The sequence below is a fragment of the Ictalurus punctatus genome, chromosome 11 (genome assembly GCF_001660625.3).
Source record: "Ictalurus punctatus breed USDA103 chromosome 11, Coco_2.0, whole genome shotgun sequence".
In the NCBI taxonomy this organism is placed as follows: Eukaryota; Metazoa; Chordata; class Actinopteri; order Siluriformes; family Ictaluridae; genus Ictalurus; species Ictalurus punctatus.
The window spans coordinates 5955032-5982963 of NC_030426.2; the positions used below are offsets into that span (position 1 = coordinate 5955032).

The window sequence follows — 27932 nt, forward strand, 5'->3', positions numbered from 1 at the left end:
GTTATCTCTTGCAACTATAGTGATGAACATTTTCATTTCACTGACATAAAGTTCATAAGAAAAAAATGCTGCTTGTCATGTTATTGAGAAACCACAAAGCTCTCTCTGTCCTCAAGATTTTCCAGGAACAACCTTAATAGGCACCATATCAAAAATAACACACGTTTTAATCCAATTTTGAGGAACGGCCGCCATACAAGGTCTACTATAGAAATAATAATGTAAAAAAAAACAACGAGCAAGTGCATTAATATAAAACTGATTTACCTTGCAGTTGGCATTATTGTCAGAGGTGCTGTTACAGGAAATTAACCACCTTCTGGCCAATCAGATTTGATTATTCATCAGTGCCGTGATGTAAATTTCTTACACCTGAGTGAGGCTTGTAGCTCGTCGTGTAGCAGCATAGAAATGATCTTGGAGAATTTATTTTTGTAGAGGTGAAGCAAAAATACACTTGAAGCCATTGTGGTGAAACTTTTTTTTTTTTCATGGCACTTTAACAAACCTAAATATTGTGACATATCCTATGTTATAGAAATATGATCTATTTAAAACCCTCAGTTTACTTGCAAAATAATCAGCCATGTGGTTAACACGATATACCAATAACTGTATGAAGCATTGCAGAGCATCATTCAGTACTGTGTAAACACTACATATACAGTGCCATCTACTAATGTATTCAACCTCATCAGGCATTATAGAAGACTCAGAGCTGTTATGTTGGCAAAGGGAGGTAGCACAAAGTATTGACTAAAAAGATGGCAAAAATCATTGCACACCTATATTTAACGAAGATATATATATATATTTTTATAAATCTGTGTTGTGTTTGCAGTTGTTTGATATCCATGAGAGTATTTTAGTGAATTTTTTTAACAAAAGGTTAAACAATAAAGACAAGTTTTCACAGCCTTCTTTGCTCATATTTACCAAGGGTGCCAATATTAGTGGCACTGTATATAGATAACACAACAGCTGTAGTTTTGTCTAAAAAAAATAAGTTTTTATATATTATGTTTAGGTATGGGCCATGAATTACAGGCAAAAATAACTACTTTAGTTTTTTTTTTTTTTTTTTTTTTTCAGGTTTTTTGGTCATTAGTATAACAAAATAACATCCAGTGATTAATTTGATAAAGAATGCAGGGGACCCCATTAACCGTAAAATTAAATAAATAAATAAAATTCCACAGTTTTATGTACATAATCCAAATATTAGTAAATATTGTTTACGTGTACAGTAATAATTTGCTTGTTTATTGGATCCATAGACATTCCCTACAGGATTTCCTTAAAGAATTTTTTTGTGATCGTTGCAGCCAAAAATCTTTGATTTTGCTGCGGCTTTTTCAAAAATTGCGATGCAGCTTGCGGAGTTTTTGTGCTTTTTTTTTTTTGTTGTTGTTGCTGGAAATTCGTGAAATTGCACGAAATTGTTTTGCACGGCCTTTCACAGTGCTGTTTGTTGACCTTTTAGCTATACTCGTGTACGACGTATGCTAATCGAAGAGGGCTTTAGCTGAACACGCTTTGTGATGATGTCACATGATGCATCTTTGCCTAAATCTGCGGTAATTTTGAAAAATTGCAAACTCCTCCGGATATTACAGAATTTGCTTGATTTTTCATTTATTTATTTCTGTGATTGCAAAATCCCGAAATCCTGGACGGACTGTGTAGAGCATTTTATTACTGGACTTTCCTCTGATAGGTCCAGATCTCACAGATCCCACATTCTCCATACCACTGGTGTATTTATTAGCGACAAATTAAATGTATTATTTTGGGTTCTGCCACTGGATTTCCCAAGTTTTTAATATTAGGAGAAGACTCACCAACATGTACCTTTTTGCCAGAATCCATTATCCATTACTTTTTGGTGCGAATTTACTGCTTGTGAATCGAAACACTCATCTGTATTAGTTTAAGGTGGACTTTTCAAAATGCTTCTGTCTGTATTTAATAAAGTTGTGTGCATGGGCATGTGCGCAGTTCTTTGACCTGTGTCTGTTCCGACCGCACAAAGCCCCAAAAAATAACAACCGAAAATCGCGCAACGCAGAATTCAGAACCTTGCAAGAGTCCTGGCTTTACTCCTCCATTTGAATTGGGAGCATCTGAATCATATGGCATGATTTCTTCCTGGCCCGAAATGTATTCTGAGCAGCGTTTACTGAAATCTCTGCTTAATAATACTTGAAATTAAATAACAAGTGCAGAAATTCAGGCTCAGCAGGACCGAAGAAATAAAACCACATTAATAGACTTGCAGGGTTGGTTGCTATGGCAATGTGGCCTGCTTGAGATATTTTAATATAATAGATACATGCAAGCTTTTGTAACAAATTCTTAAAAGACAAGACGGCAGATTTTGGCGGTAATGTCGATGTTTGTTGCATCATGTGTCGTTCATATTTGTATGCATTTTTCCACCATTCATGTTCAGCATTGCTGACAGGGCAATATATGCCAATCGCACATCTTTTCGGACCCGTAGATAGCATGTCGGGTCTCATTTACTTCAGGAGCTTCATAGCATTCCGTGCTGGCTTTTCCATAGAGGAAAGACTACTTGTCAAGTGAACTAGCATATGGCTGAGCCATTTATATATTTCAGAGTATGTTATTATCTTCAAGTCGTTATGGTTGTATAGTCGCCTAAATCATTTGACTGCTGTATTTGTGTTTTCCATTACAGCCTACGTGAAAATGTAATATCTTGCCATGTTTCATCATTATCATACCACAGACAGCACATGGCTAAGCAATAATGCTACTTTAATGATTAGCCATGTGGGAGACGATGTGGCACTTTCCACACGTCGGTGGATAACTTTTGATTCCAGTGCTTTTGCTGGTACGTTCATTCAAGCGCCTATTCTGTGCTTTTCGCATGTTTTTACGCCCAGTGTGAAAACCAGTCCGGACCCAGGACTGGTTCTGATTGTTTGTTGGAGGGGGTTTATAAAGTGCAGGTTTGCTTCCACATAGAAGAATTCCACTGGAGTTGTGCAATTCCATACACCACTTTTGGGCATGTTGGTTTGCAAAATGGTAGGCACCAGGTTCATCCATGTGATGACCAACACTAAAGTGGTGAAGAATAGCACTTTTTGGATGCATGGAATTTCATCATGCAGGAATACCTGCAAAATATCACATATAAGAAGATTTTTAGTCATGCAGGCCAGCACGAGACATGAGTTGTTCACACTAACATCGCAAAAGTGAGCTAATTACAGTGTTCCAGTCCTGTGACAGTCTGGTTTTACATATCTGCTAGATGTTCCATCTCTTCCACTGACCACAGCAACCCTTTCCTTGCCTTAACGAAAGTTACAACAGGTAGTACTGTGACATTACTCAGAGCGGACAGCTTCCACACCTGATTCGGACTGCACCACAGTTTGTTGGAAATGAGCTCCAGACCGTTGTTTGCAAGTGGACCAGGGGTCAGTTCTCTAAAAAACAACTTTCACACCAACCCTTCCAAACTCTCTGCGCAAACGCCCCGGGTCCAAAATGTGACGAAACATTACCCGAGATGACATGAACGGGATTAACAAAAGTAGTCCTCGGTTGAGGATCAGGACAAGGTTAATTTCTCAGGAGCAAACTTAATGTTATGTTTCCTTAATCCCGACAGCAGTCTCTCTTTCTCTACCATGTTTGTACATAGCAGTGGTTCTCAACCAGGGGGGCACAGAGAGATCGGAAAGTGGGCGTGAATTGTTTTCAAGAAAACACCACAGACAGGGCATCATTTGAGTGCTTGGTGTATTTTATTGCTTTTCAAACAGAGTGTGTATGAATGAAAAACCCCGCGTTCCCTCTCCCTCTGTGTTTTCTTTTTGCTGGGGAGAGGCGGCGCTTAACCTGACTTTTATCTAGCTGTCAGTGCCGAGCAGTGTCTCTTCAGACCTCTTTAGCGACAAATTTACTGACTTTTTGGACAAACCTTAGCAACCGCTCTCTGCGTCTGCTCTGTTCAGTGAGGGGCTGAGAGCCGGAGATTTAACAATGTCATGGATAACGAAACGCCCTTCGTCCCAATTCACATCATTCGTATGAGAATGTTTTTGGAACGTAAGACGAATGGAATTCAACATGTGTTGCATGTAAAATAGTACACATTATTACAACCTAGTTCTCTTGTTCAAAGTAATTATAGTGTTCAGAAACATTTTATATCATTCATGTTCCATACCTGTCCGTTATATAGTTTTATAAAAGTCATGTTATTTTAAAAAATCACAAGTTATGAAAAGTAATTAAAAAAAAAGTACAAAAGCAAAAAAAAAAAAAAAATCTAACTAAAACTGATTATAGATTAGGTGTGTAATTAATATAAATAAATATATATATATATATATATATATATATATATAAATTATATTGGGGGGGTGCGTGCCATGTGACCGGGGAGGCTTTAGTTACAAAAGGTTGAGAACCTCTGGTCTATAGCAATGCAGGTTCCAAATAACGATCAGCATTTAACTAACTGCTTTGCAACAGGCAAGCATATTCAAAATACAAAATAGTATGTATGTGTAGACTGTGTGTTTTATGCCTGATTCGAAACAAAACCAAAGCAAGTGTCATTTTGAAATTTTCGATCCAGAGTACTTTTTCTCTTTATAATATAAAACTATTTTAAATGCGGTTTCCAAGCAGTGCAATTCAACATCATCCAGTGTATTTACTGAATAGTCTGGCAGAATGAATGATTGTGTGTGTGTTTGTGTGTCTTGTCAGCTGCGTACAGATGCAGAGAAGCGCTCTCTGGTGGAAAGCGGCCTCGCTTGGTACAGCGAGGACAAGGCCTTGCAGAAAGCAGACAGTGGAGCCTATGATACCGGCAGCCTGAAGACCGAGTCCTCTAGCAAATACAGAAAGAGCAGACCAGCAGAGGGCGCTGCGCAGGAGAAGACCCCGAGACGAGAGCTGAAAAAGCCACAGAGCCTGGGACAGCCAGGCAGCTTCAAAAAGGGCCAGACTCCTCCAGTAGGCGTCACATCTCCCATCACACACACGTCACAGAGCGTGCTGAAAGTGGCAGGTGAGAAAGAGCGATGCATTTTATCTTACCGTAGTTCCGCTCGTTTCGCAGTTACACATGCGCATGATCCAAAAAGACAAGACGGTCAAATCAAGCCTCCATTCACAAGAAGTGTATAATAATGCGCACACACACACACACACACCTGCACCATTGTTGCATTCCTTCTCAACATCAAAGCTTTTCCTGCATGTCTTGATGACAGAGATAGGATGATCTACGGTAAATATGCATATCAACTAACATGCAGACAGGAAAACACCACGGCTTATCTGCGTTATTTTACCATATCTTCATAGCGCCGATCTTATTCAAACATAAAGCCTTTTTTGTTGTTCAAATGTCCCGGCTCACTCAACCAAAAAAAAAAAAGGATGCGTTAATGGGTGATATGTTTTTTCACTAGCCTCCACTGTCAAACGTAAGCTCTCGGAACGAAGACCAGATGTAGTTCTGCACTCGGAATAATGTCTCTTCAGCAAACATCACAGTGCTATCACAGGAGATGGAGGGAGTCGCTGTGTAGCAGATGCCAGAATTCGATTAGCATAAAGCCTTTGGGAAGTTGGGGAGAGATCTTAATCCGACACGGCTTACTCCGTGTACTGCCTTTGCGTCTAGACGGCAGCTTTGCGTAAAATAGAAGTTTGAACGATTTCTGCGAACGAGGTTGTTCCATCCATCGCAGTTGATCAGATTCATTTTTGATCGATTTATTTAATCAGATATACGTTCGTTTAAAGGCAAACATAATCGATGGTCTTGTAGATTCAACATAGATTGTATTTTGTGTTTGAGTGGCCATAATTTAAACTAATGTAACCAGCAATATTATGAATAAAGTGTTATACTCACATTGTAATCGCGATGCAGGGATTAATGGCACGGAAAGCTGCAACTGAAAGCTTATTGAAAACATATTCTGCAACAGTATAATGTTAGAAGCAGGCGTTCATAGTTTTAACTGTGCCAAGTAGCTACAGTGCATAATTTAGAGTTGTAACTGGATCCATGCTTTTATAAACCTAACACTCATTTTAAAACGTTAAGAAGCTTACCTGTGTCAAAGGGGGTAAGCAAGCAGTTAACTTGCCTAGCAAGACTTATAGGACAGAGTGACTTTTTAGGCGCAGGTATTACTTGCACTCTTATTAGCGACATGCTTTAACCCGACTCCTTACGGACTGTACTCACCCAACTTCTTACAGAAAGTAGACTGATCTAGGATCAGTTTCTGCATGTCATATCCTGCATGTAGACAGTTCTATGGGTAGAAGTCAGCCGAGTCTAGACCTGCTTTCTTATCGTGATGCGAGATGCGCAGCAGCTGCGCCGTGTGGTTTTGAATTTTTTTTTTTAAAAATTTTTTATTATTTTTTTTTTTATGAGTTTGGCTGAAGCGTTGTCCTCTGTGACCGTTTAGATGCTATCCGATCGCACTGTGTCTTAAGTAAATACAGATGGATTTGTGCTTTGTTGTCTTCATCTATATGCTTTGAGAAACATTAAGTAGATCCAGATGCAGGTGAGTAACGCATAACCGTGCTGTACACATCACAGGAACTAAATTAAGATAAAAGGGACGTATGCTGATGTCGTTTGTCATTCAGTAGCGTAGTTACTTAGAGATTATGTTCTTATTATGCACAAAATAAAACGTAATGTCGAAAATGAATGTGAATTTCGTGAAAATGTTCATTGATTCATTAGCTCTTGTACTTTTTTTTATGATTTTTTTTTTATTTTTTCAAAATCCTACAGCCTCCACTAAGATGTTTTATTTTCTCTTTTAGCAGCTAAAGGAGACACCAAGGTTGTAGACAAGCAGAAGTTATCCCTGAAGACTTCAGGCCTGCAGCGTTCCCGCTCTGATGCAGGTCGGGACAGTGTTGAGCACCGGAAACCCCCCTCAGGCCTCGTCAAACCCACTGCAGGCAGCTTTGGCTACAGGAAAACACCGACCACTGGCACGGCCACCGTAATGACAGCAGGAGGTGCCACCATCTCCAGTGGGTCAGCCACAGTAGGCAAAACTCCTAAGTCCTCAGGCATCCCCACCAAACCTGTGCCCGGAGGAGGAAGCCGAAAGAACAGCCTGGATGCCAGCAACGGTGAGAACGGATTCCTTGCACCAAACGCCCGTGGCAGCATTCAGTACCGAAGCCTCCCTCGTCCCGCCAAGTCCAGCGCTATGAGTTTAACAGGGCGAGCTGCCTCTCGTCCTGTTAGCAGCAGCATTGATGCCAGCCTCCTTAGCCTCAAGCCCATGCCCACTTTACCTGCTACCATGCCTACCAGAGGAAAGGATGGCGGTAGCACAAAGGCAGGCAGCCGCATTAGCAGCATCGGGCCTGTTAACCAGACAGATAAGGAGAAGGAGAGGGCCAAGGCCAAAGCGGACCTGGAGAACATCTCTCTGAAGAGCGAGACCCAAAGAGAGAGCTGTGGAGAGAATGCAGAGCAGATCCACAGGACACGTAGGACCAGCACAAGCAAATACCCAGAACTGAGTTCTCCAACTACCACACCAAGGTTGGACTTTACAGTCGTAATTAGAACACACATAAAATGATTTCGTATTTATGTAGTGAACAACTTAAATGTGCAGAGACGTACTTTTTCACATCAGTAGTCCTTGAGCACTTAAGCAATGTCAGCTACTAGGGATGTGACGGTGAGGACATTTTCCCACCAGTTAATCGACACGTGACAATGCCGGTAAAACCAGTATTACCGGTGTGCTGCGACTTGGTCATGCTGAATTGAGCAGACGCATTCAGTTTTTAACTGTAGCGGTGGCCAAGTGATGTAATCGGTGTGCGGCCCGAACACCGGTTATCACAGCAAATCGTAGCAAAATCTGCTACTCAGTTATTTAAGGCATAATACAGGCTGTACTTGTTCTGTTAGCTCTAATTTATCAGTGAATAGTGTCGTTAGCATAACCTGATAACTAGCCAGAATGGTCAGAATGTTACTCTTTAAGACACATAGGGCTGTAGTGCAAGCTGCGTTTGGACACGAATAGGATGTACAAGTCTTTGCTTGTAGCTGCACCTAGGTAGGGTTGTCTCATTGTCGACCTGTGTGGTTCTAGTCACAGAGTAATTATTGAGTAACATTGAGAGTATAATAGAAATCTAGCACAACATTTCTCCTGACTACAATAACAGTAACTATCTGTCATTGCTAATGTTCCAGAATGCTGGCCAAGTCTCTCGCTCACCCTCCGAGCCTGGCTCACCTAGACAAGCTGAACTCCAACAGCCTAGACTCGTGTGTGACTATCGAAGACCTTCCCCCAAAGATTCCTCCCTACTCCAAGCTGCAGGACCTGGTGGGCTCGCGCGTTCCCTGCCGCCTCACACCCAGCCCAGCTCCAGTGCTCAACATCGACTCACCAAGCTGCTTCTCGGGTCAGCCTCTTTCACTGAGCAGCTCCCCCCTCCTATACCCCAAGATGTCTGGTGTCCACCGCAGCATGGAGTCACTGTCTCTGCACATGAGCCTGCCACCCAGTGTGGATCTCGGGGACCAGGTGGAGGCCACAGGCAGGACTATGGGCACATGGGGGGCAGGCACTCGCACATCGGTCACCTTGAATGACAGGTGGGCTGGGATGTCAGGGTTGCAAAGATAAATGTGATCTAGCGTGGAGGGAAGTATTAAGGGCGTAGTATAGGTCTGAATCCAATTTTGCGCTTGTATCTACTGCCCTCTGTTGGTACAAGCGAAACATAGCTGTTGAATTCTCTATAGTTCGACAGCCTACTGTATGACTGATTAAGACTGAATATATTTAACACCATTGTAATCAGTCAAGTTAGGTAAAATGCCTGTTGATGTCATGTTCAAACCAATGCTATAAGATGAAGTATTTATTTCTGCTATTGTCTCCATCTCTCAGTTTACAAACTGACAGGAACACCTTACCCAAGCAAGGATTAAGGTACTCTACTTTACCATCACATCTCTGCCAGTCATGCTAGAACATTACTGTTTAACACTATATAGAGTTAAGCAGTGAGGTTCTAGAAAGAGCGTAAAAATGCTTGTTTTATAGGTTTGTTTTTTTAAGTGAAAGTTAAGTATCTAACTAGTGTTGGCTAATGTTACAGCAGGCTCGAGCTGTTTAATCTGCTCTCTCTGATACTTCAGGGTCATACAGTTACACAGGACATTGACTACGTTTACATGGACAGCATTAATCTAATTATTGACTTTAATCTGAGTAAGATAATAATGTGATTAAGGTGTTTACATGAGTCGCTTTTAGAATTCTCCTGTCATGTACCCGTTTTACATGTTTTAGAACATAATTAGATTAACAGCACACGTCATTACGTCACCGCGCCACGCCGTCCGACGTCCCTCCAGAAATTCACGTATCAACATACAGTTGGTCTTCGTTATGGTACCGTATACAGTTTTGGGTGTTTTTTATTTTTATTTTTTTTTACGAACACTTTAAGTGCAGTTAATTATTTATCATGCTATATGTGCTAATAGACGACTGCTTGAAGCGGTGGGTGTGTCCCAAATCGCGTAGTTACCCTCTATATAGTAGCCGAGATACATGTATTTTTCCCCACTACAGGCCTATAGTAGGAAAGTATGCGATTTGGGACACAGCCGAACTCTCTTGTTCGCCGTAAAACGTGAAACTGCCGTGTATGATCGTGTCCTGTCGCAAAATGCGGTGAAAACTCTCACGACGTTCATAGTGTGATTAAGGTGTTTACATGTCTGTAATACACGTCCATAATGCGACTAAAACAGGAGTACTCCACCTGTCTTAATTCGATTATTGCTTACTTCGATTGTGACCTTAATTAGATTAAGGTAAGTACAAATTGCTGTTTACATGGTAGTTTCTTAATTAGAGTACGGTCTTAATCGGATTAAGAGTGGATTATTGTTGTCCATGTAAACGCAGCTATTGACACCTCTTTAGGACATCTGTTTTAGTGTTTCCCCAGCCCATAAATCAGTATTAATATTCTAAATATAACACAAATGGAACCGATTTGGCTAATGTTCATTGTTTTAATCGAGCATTCAGACAGCTTTATTTGTGAAGGGGGTCCAAAGTGGAACATGTCATCATGACATGATTTAGCAAGCCAGAGTAAAAAGAACTGAAAGTGAGGGATAACTAATCTAGAACGATTTTTAGCAGCAGTAAGAACTGTGCAGCTTGTACAACAGTATGTAAAGTAATTATATATACAGTAATTACAAACACTAACTTACAGTCTTCCTTTTTTTTCTTTTTTGCTTTAAAATAATTGTCGTAAGGGCATGGTTAATGCTGTAGGTGGTTGGTTTGGGTTAATGCTTCCAACACTTTTATTTAAGAATTTTCTCAAGTTTATGGAGAAAACGAATAGGGAAATTTACTTCTCGAACCAAGTCTGTTCTGCACTATTGACCTCATGTTTGTTTTTTGTTCCTGCAGTCGCTATAGCAGTAGCCAATCAGAAGTAGAGGGGAAGGAGCGCCGCCACTCCCACACGATAATGAGCATGACCGAGTCCGAGAGCCCACCCCAACTCCCATCACCCACTCACTTGAGCCAATCCTTTGCTGGCAAAACACCACCCACCAATGTGGGTGAGTGCGAGTATAATCCACTGGGACAACGTTTGAAACCCTGCAGTGTCCGTTCAAGGATTTAACATGACCTTTATGTGAATTTTTATTTTATTCATGTATTTTTTTTTTTAAGGTTGATATCTATAGTTTTATTTATCTATCATACATTTACCTTCCAGTTTATTAGGGATACCACTACCTGCTGATTCATGCCATCATCTAATCAGCCAATAGAATCATGCAGCTGTAGCTCAAGCGGTTCAGTTGATGTTCTTCTCAAACATCAGTATGAGGGGAAACTGTGATCTCAGTGACTGGGATTGTGGTGTGATTGTCGGTAACAGACTTTGAGTCTGTTTGAGTAGTTCAGAAACTGCTGATCCTGGGATTTTCATGCTCCGCGATCTCTAGAGTTTACATAAAATGGTGCGGCTAAACAAAGAAAACACTGATTAAAGAGTTTAGGGTGGAATGGTTTGAACTGGCAGGAAGACACCAGTAAAACTCGAAATATGCACTCTTAACAAAGCAGAAAAAAAAATCACAGAGCACATTCAGCACGTCGAACATTATGGTGGATGGGCTACAAGAGCAGAAGTCTGGAAAGAGACCAGGCAGCCTTTTTCTGATCTCTGACTGCCCAGATTCAGTGTCGCTGAGATCGTATTTGTTTGACGTGAACATCAACTGAAGATCTTGATCTGTATCCGAATTATTTATGGAATTGCACCGTCCCCCGTCCCCCCGGCGCATGATTGGTCGATCAGATAATTGCATGTATGAGATGGTGTACAGGTGTTCCTAATAAAGTGGACTGTGATTGTGTGTGTGTACTTATACTCAACATATTGTAGTGTTACAACCTGAAACTGAATATGCCAGGATGGTATTACAGTCTCGGACGTCTGAAAACATGACGATGGTAAAACTGATCATGTCATCTGTATTCCATTTACATTCCAGATTGATTCAGAGCAAGTTTTCACTGATTCATGAAGCTTTTGTGCTTTTTGATGTCTATATGTTTGCGTGTACTGCAGCACTGTCTTGGTCTACTTCGTAAAATCCGTATACTTTTGTCTGTCTTGTGTCTCTCACAGTGGCTCCCATTACAAGCTCAAGCACCACCCCTCGCATCACTCGCTCCAACAGTATCCCAGCCAATGAGGGCAGCTACGACCTGTATGCAAGTTCCCCACTGGGAAGCTCCATGTCGCTGGCCGACCGGCCTAAGAGCATGATGCGCTCTGGATCCTTCCGGGAGCCTGGAGAGGATGGTGAGTCTGTCCATAGATGTTCTATAGATTAGGCAGTTTAGGGTGGTCATGTATTTCGTGACATCTACGGTATTGAAGTGTAATCTGAGTGAAACTAGACGTGTGACTGAAAAAATAACATGATCATAAATTGCGACCAAGCAATAATAATTAAACACAGTGTTGTGGTCTGCAAGTTGCTAATTTATTGTTCTGTGGCTTCAAGGTAAAAATCAGTTACAGCTGGTCTAACTGACCAAATCATATTCGGGAGGTGAATGTACTGAATATTTATATAGAAACTCGATATAAATATAAACTCGATAAAATCAAATGTCTGCAGTTGTCATCAGAAGCTAACGTGCCTCCAAAGGTTTTCAAGGGGTTCTCTACCCTCTCTGTTACTAAACACACCATAATCTAACTTATTTTTTCTAATTTTTCATCTTCCCACCCTTTATTGGTAGATTTTGTAGATTTGACTTACCACATAATTCACACTAATCTGTCTCTCAGTAGTCCCAGTAGACGATACAGAGCACGCATGAATCACCTTTATGTCTGTAAATACATGTGACTCTCTGGTTGAATCTGTTTCATTATCGGATTGTACTGGGTTATTTGCTTTTCTGCCACACACTGTGTCGGATCATTCCATTTCACGCATCACATGTAATTGTAAGATAAGACAACAACTTATGTTTGTGGGTGCGTCATCAAACTGGTTAGGTATATATTTTTTTCTTTTCTCGACTTTATGAAACCACTAAAACTGTAGTCGCTTTTTTTACACTACATATTTTATGAGCTCTATAATGCCCCCTGCTGTATTATTGGTGCCAGTTATTTTTCTGTATATTCGTTTTTTTTTTCAGTACATGGTTCTGTCCTCTCCCTGGCCTCCAATGCATCGTCTAACTACTCATCAGTAAGTACAAAGTGTCCAGAAGGAAACACGCTGGCTAAATACTCTATATATTTTTACATTTTAATTCCATATTTTCAATCTTGTATATTAGTGCTTTTTACCATATACAGTATATATAATGTAATTTAGCGATTATATATTAAAAAGCTGCCAAAAATCTTTCTGTGCTGCACTCAATCCTGAGCTTTCTCAATCTGTCTTACTGCTCCCACCTCTGTTTCTTTCATCATGCGTTCTCAGACAGAGGAGAGAATGCAGGGAGAGGTAAGTCTGTCCTGTCAGCACTTTCTTGTTTCATGTTTATGTCTATGGTTATGGCTGCAATCTTTGCTTCATCAACTGGCTTCCACTTTAAGAATGTTGTCTAGTCCAGTCCTAGTAGAATTGTATATTTATCTGCAGTCGAACACGCTATGCACGCCCTCAACTCACTCCTTTGATAAGCTGGCGTGGCTTACTGTTTAAAACATTCCTCATTTTTACGTGCATTTTATGTTATAAGCCGACATGTTATTTATGATAATACACATCAGTGTTTTCCAAAGAATCCTCATCAGTCTCTGGTTTGGTAGCGGAGACGGAAGAACTAACGGCTAGACTTTATCTTTCCTCACAGCAAATCCGAAAACTACGGCGTGAACTTGAAGCATCTCAAGACAAAGTGGCGAACCTGACGAGTCAGCTATCTGCTAACGTATGTACCGACATGTTCCAAACACCAGCAGCGCACCTCGTATGTGGCAGTCTCTTGACTCGGCTGCTTTCACCGAGACTCGCCTTTTTACGCTGTGATTTATTTATTTTAATTTAAATGTCTTGTTTGTGGTCTGTGCGAATGGCCTTTTGCTGTTTTGTTAACATGTTCATGCGCCATCATTTAAATATTCAGAAATTCTCCTAGGTTCTTGAATAGTTATTTTTGTATCCCGTTATTAAATCTAACAGCAGGGGGCTCCTGAGTGGTGCAACATCTCGATCAGGTCGTGAGGTCGTGAGGTTGAAACCAGACAGTGCCACAACCATCCAAGAGAGCAAAATCGATCTTGCTGTCTTGGGTGGGACGGATGGCATACTCTGCCCCCTGTCAATTAAAGTGACACTCTGACCAATCGTGGGCATCTCTGAGCTCATGTACTGTATGTGGAAGAGGGTGGATGGCACGTTCCTCAGAGCGTGTTCAGCTGACCCTATGGCACAGCATGAGCAGCAGATGTGGTGGCGTCGTGTGTCTTCGAGGAAGCATGTGTTAGCCTTCACCCTGCCCAGTTGGTATCTATGGTGTCATTGGAGAGAGCTAGCTACTGGGTGGGAATTATAAAATGACCAAATTTAAAGAAAATTGGGTAAAAAAAAAATATTTTTTCATATCACTGGATGAATCACTGTAATGATTGTAGATGCATAGCGTTCCACCTTTCACTGACAACGTTCACTAACCTACATCAAGCAGATCTCCCCTTCAAAAGCCTTTTTTTTTTCTTTTTTCCATTTTTTTTTTTTCCTTTCTACAGAACTGGGTTCAGTAAGCATCATGCAGTAGTGTATTCCAGCACCTCTAGTGCACTCTTGCATCTTGGCAATGTTTTAGTAGTTTCTATGATTGTGTTACATGTGCAATGGAAATTATCTCAATCTGATCCCAGTACTGTCTTAACATGTTTGTGTGTGTGTGGGAACATGAGTGTGTGAGTGAGCAGTATAACCCTGACCCTAACACCACTGTCCCTCTCTCCTTGGCTGATGTCCTCTTCTGGCTGCGGGCTGGTTTGCGGGTCCTCGGGGGCTGCTCGCTCTAGCAGGCAGGCCAGGTTTGTTGGACTGTCACTTCCAGCCTGTCCTTTGTCACTGTTGCATGATTTTAACCTCGCCCCTCTGCAGGCCCCACCCCCTACACCCCCCAGCCCGGTGCTGGTTGATGATGTCAAGTGGAGTTCATTAATCAGGTGTCATCTGGACATCAGCTAAATGCTGATGATGTCATAGTTTTGTTGATAAGTATAATGTTTGTGGAAGGATGGCTCATGAGCACTTGAGCAGTACACACACACATGAATAAGAGCTCAGAAATGGAATCATTTAAAGTGATTCATTAATAGTATTCATATGTTCCACGCATTCTTTTAAGATCGCATGCACAGTGCGACCAGAATCACTTTGTGGTGTTCATTCAGCACATTGTGCTAAATGCTGTGTGTGGACAAATGCCAGATCTCGTGTATTTATCCTTCCATCGTCCAGGTCAGTTTCTGTTCAGCTCATCACTTCGCCCCTCCATGTTCCACAGCCTTTCTGCGTTGTCGTCTCCCATCCTTCTCGCCAGCTTGGATGGACACACACACACTCGTGTGTGAGGTGTACTCAGTGTTGTTCTGTGTGTCCGTGTCTGTCCCATCACTAATGCTCCATTTTTCTCTTGCAGGCCAACCTGGTCGCAGCTTTTGAACAGAGTCTGACGCTTATGACTGCTCGCCTGCAAAGCCTGTCTGTCAGCTCTGAGCAGAAGGTAAGTGAGTGTGTGTGTGAGTGTGTGTGAGTGTGTGTGAGTGTGTGTGAGTGTGTGTGAGTGTGTGTGAGTGTGTGTGAGTGTGTGTGAGTGTGTGTGAGTGTGTGTGAGTGTGTGTGAGTGTGAGTGTGTGTGATGCATTATGTATCCTTTAAGGCAGATGTTCCATTTGTTTCCCCCTGAGGCCCACTGTCCTGAGAACTCAAACTGCTGCAGTGTATAATTATTAAAAAAAAAAAAAAAGGCCAAGTCATCCCATTTGCCCAGGGCTTTTATTGCCTATGATTAACTGGCTAATAAAATAGAATAGAACAGCATGAAAAAAAGAGTCTAATAATACAGCAGACCTGATGACCCTTATGAAGAATATTGCCTAGTCCCACATTATTGATCTGCAAAGTGTTTGGACGTGTCTGAGTGCAGGAGAGTAAAGTAAATAAACCGCATTCTTAAGCTCTGTCCAGGCATTTTCTGTGAGCTAAACACATTCAAAATTTTACCTTGACAGAAAATGAGGGCCCTCATTTCAGTGCATCTTTTAAGCACCAAAATTATGGAATTAGAAAAATGACCAAATTTAGAGAAATGGGTTTTTAAAAAAAAATATATATATATAGGTCATATCACTGGATGAATCACTGTAATGATTGTAGATGCATAGCGTTCCACCTCTCACTGTCAACGTTCACTAACCTACATCAAGCAGATCTCCCCTTCAAAAGCCTTTTTTCCCCCCTTTCTACAGAACTGGGTTCAGTAAACATCAAGCAGTAGTGTTTTCCAGCACCTCCGGTGCACTCTTGCATCTTGGCAATGTTTTATTATTGCATTCTATGATTGTGTTACATGTACAATGGAAATTATCTCAATCTGATCCCAGTACTGTCTTAACATGTTAGTGTGTGTGTGTGTGTGTGTGTGTGTGTGTGTGTGTGTGTGTGGGAACATGAGTGTGTGAGTGAGCAGTATAACCCTGACCCTAACACCACTGTCCCTCTCTCCTTGGCTGATGTCCTCTTCTGGCTGCGGGCTGGTTTGCGGGTCCTCGGGTGCTGCTCGCTGTAGCAGGCAGGCCAGGTTTGTTGGACTGTCACTTCCAGCCTGTCCTTTGTCGCTTGAATTGGCGAAATTGCAATAGCGCAAAATTGTTTCGCACGGTCTTTCGGTTAATGCTTGTCAGTTAATGAGACCGCTTAGCTGTACTCATGTTCGAGGCACATGAACTGAAAAGGGCTTTGACTCAATGTGCCTTGTGATGACGTCACAGAGTTTGCTTGATTTTGAATTCATTTTTGGGTGTGGCTTCCAAGGGGGTGTGGCTTCCAAGGGAGTGTGACTGCGCAAATGTCCATTGGCTCATCTGCTGTTTTTGCCATGGAAAAAAGACAGCTCTTTTGGCATATTTTAGAGTTCTTTCCCCGTATTTTTTGGTATTTTCTATTTCACCCTTCACCCCACTCTCCACAGTTTGATCACCTCTGCTTTAGGAGCTTTATTAACATTAGGCCAGACGTATTCAAACTTTTCCCCCATGAGCCCCACTTCCCACTTTTTTGAGAAAACATGCAAATTATTTTTATTAAATACATTTTATTGGAGAATACTTTTGACACTTTTTTTTTTTTTTGAAGAAATAAAAAATGTAAATGTAATTCTACAATTGGTTTTGGTGTTTAAAATTCATTCTTGATTAAGTCATTTTTTAAACATAGGCCTTATAACAAACTAATTGTAATTGTTGCAGAAGTTCTTTAAATAAAGGCAAACAAATAAATACACCCTAGAAAAGTAAAAGCAAAATTATAGTTATTTGTTTCTAATTCAAAATGCCCTATCTGGGTCATACATAATCACAAGCAAGCTGAACAATCCAGAAATAAGGATAAAAAATGACCCCTGGTTGGGTCATAATGAACCAGATTTTGGATAGACAAAGATCTTCATATAACCCAATCACGTCAAGGACAAATTAACCCAAGGTTTGTTCTCTTGTACTCTGAGCCAGCACTGAGTTACGTGAAATGACCCAAATTTGGTTACAATTAACCCAGCACTTTCTAGAGTGGTAGTTGTTGTTCAGGATGGCTTCCAGAACATCAGTGAAAATGTGCTTGTGTCCTCATTTAGTTATCCTTGAATCCTTGCCTCGTAAAAATAACCTTCGTGCGCCGCGAGTACAATTTGAACTTTAGTTCTGAGTGAGATTAAATGGTGTGAATTCAAAGACGCTATGGGTGCTCTTGTTGGGTGTCTGCTTCAAGAGGATTGATAAATGGTGTCTGTCTGGTTTGTGTTTCTGGCCACTTTGGAAAAACTGGTGGCAGAAGTCGGCTCGATTCAAGCGGCAGTATCATGTTCGACGTGTTCTGCTTTATAAAGCACTTACACTGCTCTACTGAGTAGATGATGAGCTCATGCTTTCAGGAGGCACTTAGTATTATCTCTCAAGGCACTGAGAGTAAAAATCGGACTGCGTTTCCATTAGCCCGTTGCAGAATCGGGAGGGATGGGGAGGATATAAAGGTGAGAGAACGATGAGACACATGCAGTTCGAGATTAGACTATTCTAGGAGTTTCGTCACAGCAAATACAAATGTTTATAGTGTCATTCACCATATTTGCATGTCAATGATACCGGCATCTCGTATGTCTTGTACTTGCAGGACGTTGAGCTACAGGACCTGAGGGACACCATTGATATATTGAAATCCAAGAACACCGAGGCCCAGGTTATCATCCAGGGTGCACTCAACGCCCCTGAGTCCACACCCAAAGGTCTGGACCTTTTAATCCAAACATTGAAAATGATTAGACCTGAAGCTGATCAGTTTGACTGTACTGTATCCCGATACCAAAAACAACGACCTCACTCTCTACCCTTTCATTGCTTCTGTCTCTCTCCAGAACTACAGATTAACAGGCAGAACTCATCTGAGAGCATTGCCAGCATGAACAGTATCACCAGCCATTCCAGCTTGGGTAGCCTGAAGGAACAGGATGCCAAGAAAAAGAAGAAGAAAAGCTGGGTAAGATAACGATGTACTTTTGGACAGAGGACAGTCAGGCCAACTTTTTTCTAACCACAGCAGGTTTTCTTGGCCATATCTGTGATAAGGATGGGCACACTAAAGTAATATCTCTTTCCATTTGTTTATTGGTTTATCTGTACACAAATTTCAATTCTTCTAAAATACACAAAAATGTACGTTCGTTACACCATGATAGGTCTGAAAATACCACCAGTTTCTTTGCTCAATCAGTAGTGAAATGAAAGAATTACTGGCTTTTTAACTCTATTACTTGTGTGTTCTCCCTATTGTTCATCCTTGACTTTCTCAGTAAGAGCCAGTGTTGCAGAGTTGACATTTTTATTTAACGATATTAAAAAGAAGTGTGTTTGCTTGTACTTCTCCTTAGCCTCTGCAAACTGAATTTTTCACTTTTTCAAACTGAAACTAGAAAATGTAGCTGAAATAGTGAAGCACCGTTTGAATACGGTATCAATACACATGGTCTTTGTTCAGCGCCTCCTTTTACATCAGTGACGAATTCATCACGTTGATCTTGAAGACTATTTCAGAAAGCAATCAAATTCTCATCAGGTGACAAATTAAAGGAAAAACTAATATACATTATCTTAGGTGTTGGGCTGCCATGAGCTACCAGAAGAGCTGCAAAACTGGACGTTCTGTATTATGTATATTCAATACTGTTCTTTCGAAAGATCGTCCATGTTTTGAGATCTAGTGACTGCAAGAGTTAGTAGCATATGATTTGCATAATTTCCATACAGCATCATTGACCATTCAGTGAACCCACGTACCCTGTGGATATGAGCATTGTAATCCTGGAATAGATAACTCCCATCAGGATAGAAATCCTTTCATCACATGATGAAAGTGATCAGTCACAATAACTTTTTACTGATTTTTCAGTGACCTTTTGTGGACAAATGGCAGTTAAATAGCGAAATAACCGAACCTTTAGTTTTTTCCTTAAAATTGTCACCCATCTGTATATTTCTGTGTCTTCTAGTCCTAACTGTTATTTAAAACAGAAATAGTACAAAAAATTCAACCTGTCAATTTCAGGTTAGCAATGATCTTAATGTTTACCAGTTTCTCTCGTTCTCTCTCTCTCTCTCTCTCTCTCTCTCTCTCTCTCTCTCTCTCTCTCTCTCTCTCTCACACACACACATACACTTGCTTTCTCTATATGTGTATTATTGTGTGCTATTGCATTGTGCATTGGGAACAACATTAAGTATGAGTCTGATCTTTTTCCTATGCCTTCCCCTTCTCTCCTTTAAGGTGTATGAGGTGAGTGATTTTCCCAAACCCCACCATTCCCACCTAATCAGAAAAGAAAACACCCCCCACCCCACCCCCGACCCTCGTTTCTCTGATGAGTCCTTACCATTCAACACCAATGACTCATACTCTAATGGCATTTTTCTTTATATTAAAAATCTGTGAAGATCAAACAAATCAAGGCTAAAATGTGCTAAGACTAAAGCTGTACAATCACCAGGTCATTTATATCATGCTTTAACAGTAAATTAAACTATTATTTAATATTCTATTCTTTAACGCATGAGCTCATTGGTAAATATAAATGTAAACGTGAGCTTGTGGTGTTTGTTTATCATGGATTAGATGTTCTAATATATTATGTGGACATAATATTAGATGATCATCGACTGTCAGCATTTACAGTTTACATCCTGTACAGCTGCTGTAGTTGGATTCTGCCTTGTGAGGAGACTCTTACGACATGCTTATGAAGTCTTACTCTTGAATATAGACATTTGGATCTGAAACACCGTGTTTCGTTTCTTATGCATAAGGGCATTTATCCCATCACGATAAGTAGACATGCTTACTCATTCCATGAAGGTTTTTTTTTTGTGCTTCATCAATTGAGTTGTGCTTCATTTATTTGCTCTTCTATTTTCTGTACTTCCATATATTTTACCCTTGACTACACTATGCAGGAGTCATGTATTAACATGTATCTGTATGTTGTTGTCCTTTCTGTTTCTGCAGTTGAGAAGTTCCTTTAACAGGGCTTTCTATAAGAAGGGCTCCAAGTCGTACTCGGATATTGAGGAAATTGCCACCCCAGAGTCCTCAACTCCCTCGTCCCCGAAAATCCATCACGATGTGGAAAAAACACCATTCTCTATAAATCCACCTACTTCTGCCTCCTCCTCTATGTAAGAGACGATTTCTCAATATAACTAGTCTTCTAGTCTTCTAATTCTTCTAAACAAAACTTTTTATTTTATTTTATTGGGACTCATTTAGCAATGTTGACCACATTTACAAACAATTAAGGTTTAAAGAAAATGCGTTTTTGGTTCAGACTGGGCGATAGCAGCGACGGCACAGAAACCGAAGAGAAGGTGGTGTCTGAGCTGCGCTCTGAACTCTGGGAAAAGGAACGCAAACTTACAGATATCCGGCTGGAGGCCCTTAGTTCTGCTCACCAGCTGGAGCAGCTACAGGAAGCCATGAGCAAGATGCAGGTGTGTGAAGAAAGTCAGAGTGCGCACACACACACACACACACACACACACACACACAATGCTTGTAATACACGAGTAAATAAAGAACACCAATAGATGTTGCATAACAGTAGAGATCACATTTCTCTGTAATTGTCTTCTCATTCAGATGACTGTAGAAAATCTGAAGGCAGAAAATGACCAGTTGAAAACTGGTGTCTCCAGACCTCCCAGCTCCACTTCCCAGTCGTCTGGGCTGGGCTCATTGGGCACCTTGTCACCACGGCAATCTGTGGCATCTCTTAGCAAAACCTTTAGCATGGGAGCAACTGAAAGCTTAAACACAGGTGAGGTCGAACATACAGGATGTTCACACCATATTTAGCAAGACCGCAAATACTTTACAGGCATCTCAATCGGACATGGCTTTCTAATCTACTGAGTAATGCTGGGTGGTGCAGCAGGTAGTATGGCTGCCTCACGACACAGCAGGATCCCACGGTCGATGCTGAGTTTGGTTTACTGTCCGTGTGGAGTTATGCATGTCCTTCCCATGTCTGTGTGGGTTTCCCTTTGGTTTCCACCCACCTCCCTGAAACATACCCAGTAGGTGGATTGGCTAAACTAGATCGATGTGTGTGTGTGGGCATGGTGGATCCCATTCAAATTGTATTTGCACGTTGCTCATGCCCAGTATCCCCTAACAGGCTCCAGATTCACCACAGCCCTGACCAGCACGTAATGAAGATGAATGAAATGAACGAATGATTATTGTTGTTTATAAAAGTTCTCTTGTTAGAATACAAATAGATAAAATGTATCTATTTTTAAGACATACATACATTTTGAATACAATTTAATGCAATTTAGTTATTATTATTATTATTATTATTCATAGAAACTATTTTAGTTTTGGAAATGAATGGCTGTTTTGTTTGTTTTTTTCTTATTTTTTCTGGCAGATGTATTTCACAGTCCTACCTCGACCCTACAGAAGGATGAGAGCGTTGTCAGAGTGCTAGTGCGCATACCCAACCAGCAAGTCTTTAATGAGGTATGTCTCACCGCTACAGTACCTTGGATTTAATATTCTCTTTCCAGTCATAACGTACAAGGATGTTTAACTACAGAGTTTACACCACTGACCTTTTCACACAGGAGGTTAAGCAACTGGAATTCTTCATTGGCATGGTCAAACTCAGTGGGCCGACTGATTGGAGCACGCTCGACTCTGCCATCTGCCAAGCTTTTAAAGTGAGTTGCAGGGCTACAGACACAGCCGACTACTATTGTGAAGTATCTTCAATATGTAGCCTGGTTAACATATCTGTTAACACTTAAGTATGTATTTTGTGTTCTAAAGCTATGCAGATGACAACATTAGGATAATTTGTTGTTTGAAAAATGCAGTCATTTTTACCTCTCCTGCATCCCAAACGCCATGTTTATGTTCGTCCAGGACTACTTATCAGTGGTGGACCCGAGCTCCAGCCTGGGCCTGTCTCAGGACTCCATTTACAGCTACAGCCTCAGTCATCTGAAGAGAGTGCTAGGAGCTCAGCCACCCGAGACTCCACCAGTACGCTGCCTTAGCAAGAGTTCCACCTGCATTAACGTGGCTCTCAAAGGTTAGTGGGTAAAGGCGGGTTAAGAGGGTTACACTGATTTTGTTTTTTTTGTTTTTCTTTCTTTTACATTGATAGTACCATCACCCATAATTTTGCCCAAATTCTAAAAGGTGCTTTCACACCTATTAGTCTGGTTACTGAGTCCTAATCAGAGTGAAGTTGATACTTTTTGGTTTGTTTTCTCACTGCACATAATTAAACAAATGAAAAAAAAGTCAAATAACATGGGCTGAGGAGCAAATAGGGCTGAAAATGCATGTGTAAAACTCCTTAATTCATTTGTTAGAAATATGCCAAAGGGAAAAAATGTAAACAAACCTCCTGAAAATTGAGCGTAGAAATCATAAAAACCCCTCGAGCACGGTGTACACGGAGCCGCACGCAATACATTACTAGATAATTCTAGACATGACTAGTTAACATTTTGTGTATCGCATCCATTGTTTATTTAGTCTTTTTTCAAATCATTTTCTCACTGCGATCAAACCGCGATAGAGTTTGATTGGAACCATACCGAGAGCTCCTCACTGGAAAACGCAGCAGGGTTCGATTCAAATGGACTAAAAGCTGCATATGTGAAAGCACCCTAAGCCTCAATATGAATTTTTTATTTATTTATTTTTAACAGAAAGGGAACGTGTTTGTTAAGTAGTTGTGGATCATTATAATGTGAAACATACTGAACTTGTTTTGGCTTGAGGTTTAAAAAAAAAACTCAGAGGGCTTCACATTATTTTATAATTCAGTCTTAGAGACCAAGCACATTCTGACATTTATAGTCTCTAACTCTGATTACAGAGAATGCAATGCTATTTTCAAAATAGTCTTTCTCGAGCAGGTTGGGGGATTAAAGATTTACTTTCTTTGTTTGATAAAATAGTTTCGATTTCTCGCATTGGCCATGATGAGCTGCTCAAGCTGCACACACTCATCGCCAGGAAAGAATGCTGAATCGTGTTCTTGGAAAATGAATCTTGCAACTTTCCCAGACAATCAGAGGGGAGGTCCTGTCTGGCTGCAATGTCTCTTTTCAACTCCTTCACTCCTGTATTAGAGATATGGCAGTGATGCACTCCGACTCCTTAAATTAAAGGTTCTTTTCAGGGCAGACTGCACTCAGCAGTTTATAGAGACCATATGAGGCTGCTATCGAGATAAACATCAGATGGCTAAACTATTCACTCACTCAGCTGTTGGTGTCACCTGTTTCTTACTATTGTTAATGCAAAAAAAATTAAAATGAAATAGCTTGGGGGGTTTTTTTCTCCCCTGAGGTGTAAAGTTTCTAGGAGAATTAGTTTCTTGTCACAGCATTAGAACCAAGTAAAACTGTACTAATTGCAAATGATTTAGATGCTGTTCATTTAACAGGCAGCTTTAATTAGTTCGAGGCCAGGGACATATATGAGCTTTCCCTAGATAGCTCTTTAAGTGTATCTGAGGAGCACTGAACCTTGTGTCATAACACTGCCCAATCCCATTATACACACATCTCTATCTCCACTGCAGGTCTGAAGGAGAAGTGCGTGGACAACGTGGTGTTTGAGACGCTCATCCCGAAGCCTATGATACAGCACTACATTAGTCTGCTGCTGAAGCACCGCCGCTTGATCCTGTCAGGGCCCAGCGGCACAGGGAAGACTTACCTCTCCTCCCGCCTCGCCGAATACCTGGTGGAGCGCAGTGCACGAGAGATCACCCCTGCCATCGCAGTCTCTTTCAACATGCACCGTCAAACTTGCAAGGTAAACCGCACTGATCAGATAGACTGAGGTCTGGATTCTCAGAGGTGCAAGGGTAGTAAAAGTATATTTTTAATGTCGTGTTGTTGTTTTTTTTTTTTCTTTTTCATGTGATGTTGAACACTGGCCGTGAATAAATAATCGAGTTTTTAAATATTTTGCTTAACATCGTATTAAATGTGACAAAACAACAGGGTTCCCATGCTTTCTGGAAAATCTGGGAATTTTATAGTGTAAAGCAGAGATGCATATATTAGCATATTTTCTTTTACTTCGTCCCTTGTCAGCTACTGATTGAACTCTCTGCTGATATTACACCAGTGTGTTTCTTCTATAAAAGCAAGTCTAAAACCAATGAACTTTGATTTTGAAAAACATAGGATTTGCAGCTTACCAAAAAAAAAAGTGGGTGTGCGTATATTGACAGGTGTTCAAAATGTATTAATATGAGGGTGAGTCAAATGAAAATCTGAATTTTTATTTTTATTTTGCATAGAAAATAGGTATCATAAAAGTGTTTAATTCTTCTACATTATCTCCATTTGATTCCTCTAGAAAAATGTTTCATTTGCCTCACCCTATATATTATCTACCTTTTATTACAATTTAAATATTGGGTCTGCTTCCCTGAAAAGATGAGCCCTCCTGTAGTTCTTCATTCGAGTTCTCTTTTATCTCCAGGATCTACAACTTTACCTGTCCAATCTGGCCAATCAGATTGACCGGGAGACTAGTACATCTGAAATCCCACTGGTTGTCGTGCTTGATGATGTACATGATGCTGCATCCATCAGTGAATTAGTTAATGGTGCTTTAACATGTAAATATCACAAATGGTGAGTGAATTTAGTTCATTTACTTAATCTTTTTTCCATTTTTTTTTTAAATGAAGGATTTATTAACATCTATAATATCCATTTCTTAGTCCATACATTATAGGGACCACAAATCAACCAGTGAAGATGACCCCCAACCACAGCCTGCACCTTAGCTTCAGGTGGGTGTGAACGCTGGATCATATCTAATTCAGTTATAGAAACAGAAGGCGAATAATTGAATCCCTAAAAAAAAAAAAAAAAAGATTTAGATTTTGTTAGTGTGAGACCTGATTACTGTGTTTAACATAAAGCGGTTATTCATCAGAATGAATAATGGTGCTAATAACAAATGAAGCTAACGGGGAAGAATTGGCAAACACTGTTTATCATTCTGCAAGTGGCTTTTGTTCACGGTTAGCCAAGGTAACATTTTTTATCCAAGTCGTCCTGTAAAGTTTCTGTTCACTTTGACTTTGAAGGATGGTTATGTTCTCCAATAACGTGGAGCCAGCCAACGGCTTTCTAGTGCGCTACCTGCACAGGAAGCTAATGGAAGCGGAGGACCCCAGAAGATTGACAAATGAGGATCTCCTGCGGGTGCTAGATTGGGTGCCCAAGCTCTGGTACCACCTCCACACTTTCCTGGAGAAGCACAGCACCTCTGACTTCCTCATTGGTAAGAAAGCTTTTTAACAGGAACAGCTTTTGAAAATCCAGGCCAGTAATTTCTAAGTTAACACGAATGCTTTAGAAAGATAGAATTTAAGCAGTTTTTCATGTATCTGAGAAGCCTGTTGCTAATAGGCTAATGCTCAACTTAAAAGACAATGAAATCAAAACTTGGCTTTGCTTGGACCATTTCACAGTAACACTTGACATTCTACTATATAACCCCAATTCTGAAAAAGTTGGGACCGTATGAAAAATGCTAATAAAAAAAGGAGTGATTTGTAAAAAAAAAAAAAACATAGAAAGACAAGGTATTTGATGTTTTACCTAATCAAATTTAGGTAAAATGTTTTGGCTTCTTTTTTTTTTACCTGATTGATGTTTGATGTTTGAATTGATGTTTTACCTAATCAAATCAAATTTTACCTTCAAAAATCATAGTTTTTTGAAGGTAAATGTTTATTTTGAAATTGATGCATGCAACATGTTCCAAAAAAGTTGGAACAGGGGCAATTTAGGACTAATAGCGATATGATAAGTTGAAATAAGAAGGTGATATGAAACAGGTGAGGCAATCGTCTAATCATAGTATATAAGCAGCCTTCGAAAAAGGCCTAGTCCTTCAAGAGCAAGGATGGGTAGAGGCTCGCCAATCTGCCAACAGATGCATCAGTGAATAACCCGACACTTTGAGAACAACATTCCCCAAAGACAAATCGGTAGTTTTTTGGGCATTTCAACTTCTGCAGTGCACAATATCCGAGCCGATCCCTCATACGTCACTGTCTTAATAACAGTCATGAGTCTGTAATGGAGATCCTGACGTGAGCTCGGGAACACTTTGGTAAACCTTTGTCACTCAACACCATTCGCTGCTGCATCCACAGATGCAAGGTAACGCTTTACTATGCAAAGCAGAAGCCGTACATCAACACTGTGCAGAAGCACCGCCGACTTCTCTGGGCTCCTTCTCATCTGAGACGGACAGTAGCACAGTGGAATCGTGTTTTGTGGTCTGATGAGTCGACATTTCAAATAGTTTTTGGACAAAATAACCGTTGTGTTCTCTGGGCCAAAGAGGAAAACGACCATCTGAGCAGTCTTAACGTGTCTCTGATTGAGAATGTGTGGTGCATAATGAAGCTCAAAATAAGGCAACGAAGGCCCTGTACAGTTGTGCAGCTGAAGAAATGCATAATGGATGAATGGGGGAAAATTCCGCCCACACGCATAATAAGTGTTATTAAAGAAAAGATGATGTTACACAGTTTTTTTGGAGTGTGTTGCAGTCATCAGATTTGAAATGTGTATATTTTCAAAAATAAATTAAATTCACAAAGTAAAACATCAAATAATGTGTTAATAGTGTGTTTTCAATATAGTGCAGAGCGAATTGAATTTTCAAATGACTCTTTTTGTTTGTTTGTGTTATTTAGCATTTTTTTTCATACTGTCCCAAATTTTTAGAATTGGGGTTGTACAATACAATATGAATTACAAAATCATTTCCATATTGCATCCATGATTTTGTGTCTTTGTGTTCGGGCTGTAGGGCCGTGTTTTTTCCTGTCCTGTCCAGTGACAGTTGAGGAGTTTCGCTGTTGGTTCATTGACCTGTGGAACCACTCAATCATTCCTTACCTGCAGGAGGGAGCCAAAGATGGTATCAAGGTACATCACTCTTACCTGGCAAAGAAAATATCTTAGGGACTGCCCTATAAGCCTTAAAACAGTACGGTTTTGCTTTTCAAACAATCATTGCGCATAATGAGTGGCACATATGACCTCTAGCTTATCAGATAGCAAATATAATGTCAGTAGCATCTAATACTCTCTATACATCTCTCTCTTATTCATCTCTAATACTTACAGTGGGTCTACACAGAATATCAGTGCTCTCTTCAAGTTTCAAGTTTTATTGTCGTGTGCATGAAGAGTGCTGTAAGCATCTATATACAATGAAATTCTTGTACTACTGTACAGTTGCACACTCCTACAACGATTAATAAATACAAAAATAACAAAGTGTAAACATTGAACACAGTCAAAAGGCGGTGCAAAATCATGCATGTACTCTGAACTAGTGAAAATAATAAGAAACTGTAAACATTGTGTGCAGCCAAAAATTGACACAGTGGGGGATATTGCGCACACACAAAGACATTACATCAAATGACACAAATTTCAACACAACATATGGTATTATGAAAGTATGATATATC

The 27932-nt window shown here is 40.5% G+C and overlaps 1 protein-coding gene across 13 annotated transcripts in view; it reads left to right on the forward strand.

Annotated features, from left to right (window-relative positions):
• The window catches only part of nav1b (neuron navigator 1b), a 100385-nt gene that overhangs the window by 68385 nt on the left and 4068 nt on the right, over positions 1–27932 (forward strand). For 5 of the 13 annotated variants that reach the window (XM_053683732.1, XM_053683731.1, XM_053683736.1 and 2 more), the window contains 24 exons: positions 4762–5065; positions 6859–7597; positions 8267–8674; positions 8973–9014; positions 10524–10678; positions 11761–11937; positions 12792–12844; positions 13085–13108; positions 13461–13538; positions 15264–15347; positions 16413–16424; positions 18011–18122; positions 18252–18373; positions 20393–20562; positions 20712–20874; positions 21023–21200; positions 21816–21907; positions 22012–22107; positions 22313–22481; positions 23991–24226; positions 24905–25059; positions 25149–25220; positions 25521–25717; positions 27263–27381. In XM_053683732.1, the coding sequence (XP_053539707.1) occupies positions 4762–5065; positions 6859–7597; positions 8267–8674; positions 8973–9014; positions 10524–10678; positions 11761–11937; positions 12792–12844; positions 13085–13108; positions 13461–13538; positions 15264–15347; positions 16413–16424; positions 18011–18122; positions 18252–18373; positions 20393–20562; positions 20712–20874; positions 21023–21200; positions 21816–21907; positions 22012–22107; positions 22313–22481; positions 23991–24226; positions 24905–25059; positions 25149–25220; positions 25521–25717; positions 27263–27381 (3957 nt within the window). The remainder of the gene's footprint in view (positions 1–4761; positions 5066–6858; positions 7598–8266; positions 8675–8972; positions 9015–10523; positions 10679–11760; positions 11938–12791; positions 12845–13084; positions 13109–13460; positions 13539–15263; positions 15348–16412; positions 16425–18010; positions 18123–18251; positions 18374–20392; positions 20563–20711; positions 20875–21022; positions 21201–21815; positions 21908–22011; positions 22108–22312; positions 22482–23990; positions 24227–24904; positions 25060–25148; positions 25221–25520; positions 25718–27262; positions 27382–27932) is intronic. The other 8 variants (XM_053683733.1, XM_053683737.1, XM_053683741.1 and 5 more) reach the window with 6 other exon arrangements.